We start from the raw sequence: 11,633 nt of genomic DNA, 5'->3' as shown, positions 1-11,633 counted from the left end.
TTGATTTGAGGTGTGGTGCTTGCATTTGGAAGGTTTTGCTGTGAAGGAAGCATGCAGTCAAAGGAGCTCTCCATGCAGGTGAAACAAGCCATCCTTAAGCTGCAAAAACAGAAAAAACCCATCCAAGAAATTGCTACAACATTAGGAGTGGCAAAATCTACAGTTTGGTACATCCTGCGAAAGAAAGCACTGGAACTCATCAATGCAAAAAGACCTGGGCGCCAACAGAAGACAACAGTGGTGGATGATCGCAGAATAATCTCCATAGTGAAGAGAAACCCCTTCACAACAACCAACCAAGTGAACAACACTCTCCAGGAGGTAGGCGTATCAATATCCAAATCTACCATAAAGAGAAGACTGCATGAGAGTAAATACAGAGGGTTCACTGGACAGTGCAAGCCACTCATAAGCATCAAGAATTAAAAGGCTAGTCTGGACTTTGCTAAAAAAAACATCAAAAAAGCCAGCACAGTTCTGGAGGAACATTCTTTGGACAGATGAAACGAAGATCTACCTCTACCATAATGATGGAAAGAGAAAAGTATGGCGAAGGCATGGTACAGCTCATGATCCAAAGCATACCACATCATCTGTAAAACACGGCGGAGGCAGTGTGATGGCTTGGGCATACATGGCTGCCAGTGGCACTGGGTCACTAGTGTTTATTGATGATGTGACACAGGACAGAAGCAGCTGAATGAATTCTGGAGGTATTCAGAGCCATACTGTGTGCTCAGATCCAGCCAAATGCAGCCAAACTGATTGGCTTTGCTTTGGGTCATTGTCCATCTGTAGTATGAAATGACGACCAAAGCAACCCAGGAGTTCATTAAAGCAAAGAAGTGGAATATTCTTGAATGGCCAAGTCAGTCACCTGATCTCAACCCAATTGAGCATGCATTTCACTTGTTAAAGACTAAACTTCAGACAGAAAGGCCCACAAACAGCAACTGAAAACCACTGCAGTGAAGGCCTGGCAGAGCATCAAAAAGGAGGAAACAGCATCTGGTGATGTCCACGAGTTCAAGACTTCTGGCAGTCATTGCCAACAAAGAGTTTTAAACCAAGTACTAGAAATGAACATTTTATTTACAATTATTTAATCTGTCCAATTACTTTTGGTCCCTTTAAAAACAAGGTGGCACGTTAAGGAGCTGAAACTCCTAAACCCTTCATCCAATTTTAATGTGGATACCCTCAAATGAAAGCTGAAAGTCTGAACTTCAACTGCATCTGAATTGTTTTGTTTAAAATTCATTGTGGTAATGTCTAGAACCAAAATTAGAAAAATGTTGTCTCTGTCCAAATATATATGGACCTAACTGTATATAATATATACTTGAACAAGTGGTAAATCTAAATTAAATGTCAACATATTTTACATGGTGAATCTTTATGCCAAAAGGAACAAATTTGAGGGGTAAAGCTTACGAATTGGAAAATTCATTTTTCCTTGGCACCCTAGTGATGAGCCGAGCGCAGGACCAGGCAAGCATGCAGATCTTCTGAGTGAAAGAGCCGTCCGGTTGCACTAGCCACAAGATGGCGTCTATAAGGGGACCCGGCCGGTGAGAGCGCGTGCTGCTTAGAATCCCGCTCTCAGCAGCCGGAAGAGGGGCGGAACTAAGCGCAGGGTCGGGGGGGGTGAGCAAGATGGCAGCGGCTCCAGGCGACTGTGGAGGCCAAGTAGTGGGTGGAGCCTAACACCGCACGCAGGAAGATGACAGGGAGAGTGACAGAAAGGCTGAGGGGAAGAGGGCGGAGCCAGCACTGTAACTAGGCCCGAGAGAAGCCAGGACCAGGGTGGGGGGGGGGGGCGCAGATGGTCTCTATAGCGGCGCAGAGGTTCCTGCAGTGGCGCAAACAAAGCGCCAGGAACCAGCTGCAGTAAAGACCCAAAGCAAAGTAAACCAGATATCCATTAAAGCGCAGATCTCCCCCTGGAGCAATGGATCTCGTGCCCCCTGGAGCGGGGCCTGTCCCAAAAAAAAAAAAAAAGGTATGCCCGGCTACAGTGTTATGGGGTTGGGGTCCTGCCGAACAGACTTATGAGGATACGGGATGGCAGTACACGCCGTACTCAGTCTCTACGTAGGAGTACATTAGTGACTATTCACACTGTAACCCTCCAGAAACCTGAAAAGCAACAACGCACATTATGTAAATACGGGTCTCCAGAGACCTGTGTCCACCTCCTACTGACACCAAGCTGAAACTGATCAACTTAGCACCAGTCGATGGGGTGTATACTGCAGAGGAGGAGCTAACCTTTATGTGCATAGTTGTCAGCCTCCTAGTGGCAGCAGCATACACCCATGGTTCCCTTGTCCCCCAATGAAGTGATAGAGAAATGAGAATACTATTTTCAGTTTAAAGTCTATCACCAAAAGGAAGACATTATTTCAAAATTAATTGGTAAAACTTTATTCTATTTTTCATTTTTTGCCATTAAACAGAAAAAAAAAAAAATATCAGAGCCAAGTTGTTTTTACAAATGTAAGAAGTCTTCAACATAAGTTACCAGAAATGAAAAAGAGCAGTGAAGGGAAAGGCTTAAAAAAAAAAAAAAAAAAAAAAAAGAAGAGAAAGAAAGAAAAGGAAGAAGGAACAAACGCCAATAACTTCCATCAACCCAGAAAAAAAAAAAGGTTATTGACCTTCCTAACACTTAGGAAATAAATTACCTAACAGGCAAGGACAAAGAAGAAAGAAAAAAAAAAAAAAAAAAAAAAAAAAAAAAAAAAAAAGCAGACTACCCATGGTTGAATGAGCAGCCCGCCTCAGGTGGCAGGTAAAAAAGGTACCAAGTTTTTATTTACCTTGATGCATACAGCAATGCAATTATTAACCGTATAATGAGTAGTTCCTGTAATCTTTAAGGAACGAAGGATAAAAAAAGAAAAAAAAAAAAAAGAAAAATAGAAATTAATCACACAGTTCAGGCACATTTTCTTCCTTTTGAATTTCTACATTTTGTAGCTGCTGTGTCTTAGCAGCAAGAACACAACAAAAAAAAAAAAAAAAACCTGTGCGTTTTCAAATCTTTTTTTTTTTTTAACCTTCACACTGATGGCACATGTCACCTTTGCAGATATCTGCATTTCCAAAGTCACTTGCTTAAAAAAAAAAAAAAAAAAAAAAAAAAAAAGCAAATAAAATGCTTTTAGAATCTAACAGCTTTCGTTCATACATTTGAATTAAAATATTCAAATCTGATATATATATATAAAAAAAAAACAAAAACAAAACATTTGGCTGTCGTTAGATGGAGAAAATGAGTGGCTGAATAGAATATATTCCACCATTACTATGTGGTCCTCTGACAGATGGGAAGAGAAAATAAAATCAAAGTTTGCAACTATCGGAGGTAGAATATATACTAAACAGTATCAAGTACAAAGCTTTGAAGGGTAAATTTATGAAATATTATATTTGATATGAAAGGGGAAGATGGGAGTGGGTGAGTGAAAAAAAATGTTACTTTAAGATGCAAAACTCAAATCAAGCTTCTTAAAAAAAAAAAAAAAAAAAAAAAAGAACACAAAGGGTCCATCTTAACTCCTCACTTGCAAATGTGCATAATTTAAAAAGGATTTGTTCAGGATTTTCCTGACGAGTGCAAGATGGAATTTATTTAATGTATATTTATTTTTATTTTTTTTTAAAACGGATGTAACTACCAGAAACACATTTTCTTGGGGGTGCAAATAGATTTTGCTCTTCAAAAATATCCTGCGATTTGATCATACTTGATTAGGTAATGTGCTTTACCAGATGGGGAAAAAACAAAAGCAAAAAAATAAAAGTAAATTAGTCGATGACACCAGCTTGACGGATCTTTCGCTCTATGCCGAATCCCTGTGAAAGCAATGAGGAAAGCAATTAGGGAAAAAATAAATCTTTATATTCAACTTTATTATACAACTGGTGTTTCAATACATCATTTTAATATCTTTGCTGCTTTTTGATGTAGAGACTAAATCCCTTAATTTTTGAAAAACGGCAAAGAATTAACACTATCAATGAAACGCAGATTTTCTGTAGCTGATTAATATTTAGTACTAGTTTAGGTTTTAAACTAAAATGATTTTCAAAAAGGATATTCAGAAGTTAGAGTCAGTTCAGAGGCAGGCCACTAGACTATTACAAGGAAACCATACAACACCTCCCCTTGAGGAAGCATGGCGATTTAGTGGGCGAAACACGTGTCGGGGTTGTTTATTTGTCTTGTGGTGTGCCTCTGCAATTGGCAAGATGACCCATGTTTACATTACTGCATATACATAGGATGGCTTTATATGATAATTTTGTGTGACAATTTTTTTGCGCCTGACCTTGTGACTGTGCCTTTGGAATTGTATCGACTTTTCATATATTAAGGACCGTTGACATTGGATGTTGGATACGTTTATTACTTTTTACTAGACGTAACATTTCACAAGGGCAGCGCTAAATTACATGGCGCACCTTACCAGAAGAAATAATCATACCGTAACGGAATATTCGTAACTTATACATTGCTGAGTGCCATTACTGTGTGTTCTCATTTGCACTTTTAATAAATGTTATATTGTCTAATGTTTCATGTGCTAATAAAGAATTTTTTGCACTTTTTAAACACTCCTATGTTTCTCCTTTTTTTAGATTACTACAAGGTATGGAAGGCAGCTCATATGAGGAAAGGTTGGAAATGTAGGGTCTGTTTAAGGTCTCATTCACATGTATAAGAGTGTATGGTTAGTAGAAAGGACTGGCACATGACTTACTCCTTCCAAAAGACCATACTAAGGACCAGGGGGCACTCATTATGGAAGGGGGAGAAGGCAGCTCTGGCAGCTACATAGAAAGGGTTCTTTACAATTAGAGCAGTGTGGAATGCCCAACCACAGGAGGAAGTAATGGCAGACACTAACAGCTTTTCTTTTTTTTTTTTAAAAAAAAAACCTGAATAATTTGCTCACTACAGATAACATTGTGGGTTATAAAGAATTTAAATGATAAAAAGGGTGTAATAATTGAACTCCTGTAACTATATGTAATTGGCTTTTACAGTTAAATTAAGATCTGAAGGACAATTGAACGTAGCAAACAAACTTACCTTTGTGTTATCTGGGCCTCTTGGCTGACGCACGACTATGAGACGGGGTGCACTGGAGTCATCCAATGTTATGCTCTTTAGACGACTCACTAATCTATCTGGGCGAGGAGCTGCCACCAGCTCAGGGCCTTTACTGCAAAAGGAAGACAAAATATTCAGGTGTTTAAATGTTTAAGTGATTTGATGCCAAAGTTTTAAAGACACCCAAATATACATGTTAATCAGACCTTGCAATGTCACCCAGTGAATGCCAACACTGCTTTCTCCCCCCCAACTTTGACATATGTACAGAAGACCCCTGAAGGAAGAGATCAACTTTGGGGGTTATAACAATGGCTGCATTGTCAGACAACTTGAATGTGTCCCCAGGTACATCTAGCCTTCTTGAACCCTTGTACACCATCACTTACAACATGTAGGACTCATGAGTTACCATTTACCTCTTTCCTAGGACCCCTACTATTCTCCATCTACACCTTTGGCTTGGGACAGCTCATAGAATCCTACGGTTTGCAGTATCACCTCTATGCCAATAACACGCAGATCTACCTATCTGGACCCAACCTCGCCTCCTTACTGACTGAAATCCCACAATGTCTGTCTGCTATCTCAGCCTTCTTCTCTGCTCGCTTTCTCAAACTGAACATAGACAAAACAGAATTCATCATCTTTCCCCCCATCTCACTCTACCCCTCCACCAGACTTTTCCATCAATGTCAATGGCTGCTTTCTTTCTGCAGTCCCGCACGCTCGGTGCCTTGGGGTGATCCTCGACTCTGCGCTCTCTTTCAGACCACATATCCAAGCCCTCGCCTCCTCCCGCCGCCTCAAACTCAGATATTTGCTGGATCCACTCATTCCTCAACCACGAAACCACAAAAACACTAGTGCATGCTCTTATCTCCCGCCTCAACTACTGCAACCTCCTACTCTCTAGCCTCCCCTCTAGCACTCTGGCTGCGCTCCAGTCCATCCTACACTCTGCTGCCCGACTAATCCACCTGTCTCCTCGCTATTCCCCAGCCTCCCCCCTATGCCAGGCCCTTCACTGGCTTCCTATTGCCCAGAGGCTCCAATTCAAAACCCTAACCATGACATACAAAGCCATCCAATACCCGTCTCCTCCATTCATCTGTGACATGGTCTCTAGGTACCTACCCGCACGCAACCTTCAATCATCTCAAGATATCCTTCTCTACTCCCTCCTCATCTCTTCTTCCCACAACCGCATACAAGACTTCTCCAGTGCTTCCCCCATACTCTGGAACTCTCTGCCGCAACACATCAGACTCGCACCATCAACGGAAACCTTCAAGAAGAATCTGAAGACCCACCTGTTCCAACAAGCCCACAGCCTGCAATGATCCTCGGTCTACTGAACCACCGCACGACCTCTCCTACTGTATCCTCACCCAACCCTGTAGACTGAGCCTCTCCTTATGTACTTGTGTGTCCCTTGTCTTACACATGTTTATTATACTTGTCTATATTTACCCTTTTCACATGTAAAGCGCCATGGAATAAATGGCGCGATATAAATGCATAATAATAATAATTTACCTGATCAGTGTGACATTACAGCCACTGCATTTCCCAGTTCTCTGATTTAGAATAACAGAGAACTCCACCTCGTCCCCAGCCTGTAGCTCCACTCCATCTTGTATCTCTTTTACATGGAAGAAGAGTTTCTTGCTGTCACCAATTTCATAGTTTATGAACCCAAACTAAAACAAAAATATGAGCGTTAGAAAAAAAAAAAAAAGTCAAAATTGCATTAACGCATCACATTCCTGCATTCAAAAAATGTTTAAGTGAAAGATTACAGTAAAGCTAGCATTTGTTACCTCCTGCCCCGTAAATGGTCAGCATTTGCAGGAAGGGCCCTCGGTCAATTTGATTTTAGTTTTTCTGATTGTATCTTATGCTTTGCTAACAGTGCCCTGGTATTAAAGGCATAATAAAATAAGGATGTCTCACTTATCACCAACAGAGAATTGGCCCATGTTTCACAATTGCTAGAAGGCTCACGCCGTTAGGCCATACATGTGTAAAATGGTATGGGCTAGCCATGATGGGGCAGAATTTCTCAATTACAAGTCAGATTTCATCGCAAAATCTGCAAAGAATAATGTAGCGTTTTGAAATCTGCAGCAAATGCACAGAACAACCACATGTAAAAATCGCGACTTCCACAGGATGCGGAAGAGTTTTCAAGCCATCATGTAGCGACTTGTGGCAATTTTGCCTGTGCTACTTGAAGACGGTAGTGGAACATGTTTGATACAAGTGATAGCTGCAATCCACAGATGGGCAACTAGCCACATCTCTTAAATTGGAGAGGTCAATTAGGTAAAATTCTGTGCAGCCCAAAGGTAACCAAAATAAGAGTCTGTCTAAAGAGCCATCAATATTATAGACTACGCTATTATCTGAGTTTATGGAGGAGAAAATGGATATTCACCTGATCTTTAACACACTCAACAGTACCACGGCGGAGAGGCTCAATGTTGCAGGCCATGGTCTGCCCATTCTGGCTTAGAACGCAGAGCTGGAACTTGACGGTTTCACCTTTCTGTAGACAATCGGCTTTATTTACCATTCCAACGATGCCAAAGGGAAAAAGGCGTCCTTTCATGCTACCTGAGACAATATAAAAAAGGTTAGCATCTGTACAATATTTTATTAGGCAGCCAACAACTGCGATTGGTGCGAGTCCAAAAATACAGCTGCTTAAAGGGTGTTGTTGTCCACTACTTGGGACTGGCTATCCAGGGGATATCACTTATGTCACGAGATCCCTGGAACCAATCCGCTGGCTCCACTCTCCCCGGCCTGGAAGTATTACATACATCAATAGGAAGTCAGAGCTGCTGCCCTCCTCCAACGTATGAGATTTGTCCGAAGGTGGAGAGTGAAGCCAGGTCCAATTAGCCATAGGGATCACGTGACAATGTTACACAAACCCCAGGAAAAAGAGCAGTCACCACTGGAACTGCGCCGGAGGAGAGGAGACGTTTTATTCTTTTACAAGGGGGAATAAAAAAAAAAAAAAAAAAAAGAAGAAGAGCTGCCGGGACCAAAAGGTGCAACACTGTTAAGAATAATTTTATTAAACACATTTTTTTTTTATTTGTATAGAAGTCCAGCTCACCCACGTCTGACCTCACCGCACCTCAGACTCGGATCCGGCCCTGCCCTGATCGCACAACAATAATAAAAGAAGAAGCGATCCAGCCGAGTGCTCTGGTGACTTATTGAATGCTGTTCAGACAACAGAACGTTGTTTACGCGTTTCTGGCTAGACACCCTTAATCATCAGTTATGATTAAGGGCGTCTAGCCAGAAATGCGTAAACAACGTTCTGTTGTCTGAACAGCATTCAATAAGTCACCAGAGCACTCAGCTGGATCGCTTCTTTTATTATACATTTTTTTTTATCATACAATATAATCAAAGTAGATGCCATAAATACAGGTACAGACAAAGACAATTGGTGGGGGAGGACTTACCATAGGGTTAGTTCATTAATGCCCATAGAAATGAACATAGCATTTAAGTATAAAGGATTTCTGAATTAGTAAGGCACAATAGGAGTCAGTAGTAGATCTTTACAGGGGATTGCATGAAGTAAACGCATAAGAAATCACAAGTACAATATGATCAGATCAGCCATCAACAGACCCGGACAGGTGTTTCACATTAGCTTTGTCCATGTACTTGTGATTTCTTGTGAGTATACGTTACGTAATCCCCTGTATAGATTCACCGCTATAGAGCCTTACTTATTCTGGGATACCTGCATTACATTGCTATACCAGAAATGCTTTATACTTAAATGCGCTATATTCATTGCTATGGGCATTAATAAACTAACCCTATGGCAATACATAACTTGCTATATTCATTCATGGATATTTTCAACTAGCTCACCCACCAATTTTCTTGAGTCTGTATCTGAATTTTTTGGCATCTGCTTTGACTGATTTTTTTTTTATTTTTTTAAATGTACTCAAAAGTATTGTTCTTAGCAACAGTGTTGCACCTTGGTCTTGGCACTTCTCTTTTTCAATTTCATATACTTCATAGGAACGTTAACTATATAGAAAAATAAAAAATTTAAGCTATTTGAGATTTGATTTTACTTTACCAGGGGAAACAAGAGTATGAGAGTAGGTTGTCCAAGTAGCAACCCCTTTAATTAGTTAAATTGATGCGATAATATGGTGATGAGCGAGTAAGCTCGTTGCTTGGGTGATCTCCAAGTATTTGGAAGTGCTCGGATATTTAGTTTGTCGTTGCAGCTGCACGATTTGCGGCTCCTTGACAGCCTGAACACATGCCTGTTTGTTAGGGAATTCCCATATGTATTCAGGCTGTCAAGTAGCCGCAAATCATGCAGCTGCAACGACAAACTAAATCTCCGACCACTTCCAAATACTTGGAGATCACCCAAGCAACGAGCATACTCGCTCATCACTAGATAATTATTTTTCGTTTCAATAATGACCTTATATTAATGGAAGATATGTGTAACAGATCAGGCAGGAAGTATGCCCTCCAATAACCACACTTTCTCTACAGGTATTTTAAGACATTTTATTGAACTCATACCTCACTGTATAAATACGAACACTTGCAAAAGTCATTAAAAGGTGCTGTCCAAAAAGAATAATATGTTCTCATTTACTTGACTGTTCCCGTTATCCCAAAAAGCTACCAGGTTTGCTTCAATTTGGGGCACAGGAACTGTTACCTTCATGCGTTAGGGGATCACACCCTGTACTCAGGAAGAAGATCGGCAAAGTGGGAGAAAGAAGACTGACCTTGCTTGTTGGTTTCAGTGCTGGCTTCGGGTTCTGCTTCCTCAGCTTGTTCAGGAGTCTCTTCTGCTATCTTTTGTTTGTCCACTACTATAGTGAAAAAGAAAAACATAACAAATAGCTGAATTCTTAACCAGAAAGGCTATGTAAACTACTTAGAGAGGCTGATAATTATACTTCATTCAAATTTGCCTAATAAGAAAGGGAGTGATTTAAAGACATAAAACACTTGTTCTTTATGCTGTGGAGTTCGTGTGAATTTCCATTTTCCTTCAATATTACAGATTACAAACATGGACTTCAGTTTGGAATCTGGATTTTTAGGGCATACAATTGAACAAAGCCTGTATATGGAATTTCATAGAGCTTGAGACCATTTTTGGCATGCAGAAAGACTTTTTTTGTAGAAAAAAAAAAAGAAATTTTCTCTGTATTAGGGGCTAAGATGGAACTAAATCAAGATACAATGTGAATGAGACTTTACTACTAGAAGTCAGAAAAACCATGCAGCTTCTGAACGCAAACAAGCAGAAGCTGTAATGGACACTTACCCTCTTCTAGAAGTTCTATCATACCCTGGTATTCAGTCTGTGTTGGATCTACACTTCGTAAGGGTCGGACTACTTTACCCCAGTACACTATTGGATCAACTTCATCAGTTGACCCGTTAACTAATGAAAAAGAGAAAAATATTAGTCAGACCATTCCTGGACAAGAGTGATGCCCACGAGAGCAAGTTTTTTTGTTTTAGTCATATCTATACAAAATTAGACAAAATGGTAGACAGCAAAAACAGCATGAAGACTCTAGATATAGTCTTACCTTGGTGGACCTTGGTGACCCTCTCCGCGCTGATCTTGTTTCCTTTCCCTTTGGACAAGCAGTACTCCACCCTATCTCCTAGCTCAAGCTTATCCACATCTCCAGAATACTCACTAGAGATAAAAGAAATGCAACCTTTATAGTGTTCAAATGGACACATTAGCAGCGTAAGCCTTCAGGGTAAGACTTACCTGTAGTGAAAGAAGATTTCTTTATCGTGATTTGCAGTCTCAATGAATCCAAAGTTATCTTTTAGTGTGGCCACATAACCATGAAACCTTTTACTGTTGGCACTCCGGCCGAGAACTTTCATGGTAACTGCGCTCTGCTGACCGGTCCTTTTTGTTTCACAAATGCTGAACTCTACCTGAAGAAAGAAACACTGATGTGAAAAACTAGTCCAGATAGGCCACAATGTTCCTTTTAACCTGCATAGAAATGCCACCATTAGATTATTCCTCAGTGCTTTACACACATCACTGTCCCCGATTGGGGGTAACAAGCTAAATAACCTATTGGTAGATCTTTGGAGTGTGCGAGAGGAATCCTTTGACATTTCAAGCATGGTTATGGCACGGATGCTACATGCTTAGCAGAAAAATCCATAATGCCAAGTTAAGGGAATGGCGCAGACTCAAGGACAAAATCTGAATGGAATTTGAAGGGTTACATGGCCAAGGATGAAGTTTTCTTTATAACAAAGTGAATAGCAAGTGTAGCATCTACGGCATAGTGTAGAGCCCCTCACCGATTTGGCACCCCTATAGCGTGATACATTTTTAAAGCCACCTGCACTTCACAGTTGGACAAGGAAAACTGCCATCACATCACCTCAAATCCACAAGTAATCAAACCTTGGGGAGTGTGGGGGTTAATTTATACAATGTGCA

General features: G+C 40.6%; 1 protein-coding gene across 3 annotated transcripts in view; it reads right to left on the bottom strand.

The window, feature by feature from the left end:
- Positions 1–2,411: 2,411 nt before the first annotated feature.
- CSDE1 (cold shock domain containing E1) overlaps positions 2,412–11,633 on the bottom strand; it is a 59,527-nt gene continuing 50,305 nt past the window's right edge. For all 3 annotated transcript variants that reach the window (XM_073587088.1, XM_073587090.1, XM_073587089.1), the window contains 8 exons: positions 10,935–11,110; positions 10,744–10,856; positions 10,473–10,592; positions 9,925–10,011; positions 7,563–7,741; positions 6,662–6,825; positions 5,102–5,234; positions 2,412–3,861 (listed from right to left, as the gene is read on the bottom strand). In XM_073587088.1, coding sequence (XP_073443189.1) covers positions 3,814–3,861; positions 5,102–5,234; positions 6,662–6,825; positions 7,563–7,741; positions 9,925–10,011; positions 10,473–10,592; positions 10,744–10,856; positions 10,935–11,110 — 1,020 coding nt within the window. In that variant the 3' untranslated portion in view covers positions 2,412–3,813. The remainder of the gene's footprint in view (positions 3,862–5,101; positions 5,235–6,661; positions 6,826–7,562; positions 7,742–9,924; positions 10,012–10,472; positions 10,593–10,743; positions 10,857–10,934; positions 11,111–11,633) is intronic.

This window comes from Dendrobates tinctorius, unplaced genomic scaffold (assembly GCF_039654945.1).
Source record: "Dendrobates tinctorius isolate UK_male_01 unplaced genomic scaffold, ASM3965494v1 ptg000098l, whole genome shotgun sequence".
NCBI classification, from domain to species: domain Eukaryota; kingdom Metazoa; phylum Chordata; class Amphibia; order Anura; family Dendrobatidae; genus Dendrobates; species Dendrobates tinctorius.
This window is presented reverse-complemented; position numbering and strand designations above follow the sequence as displayed.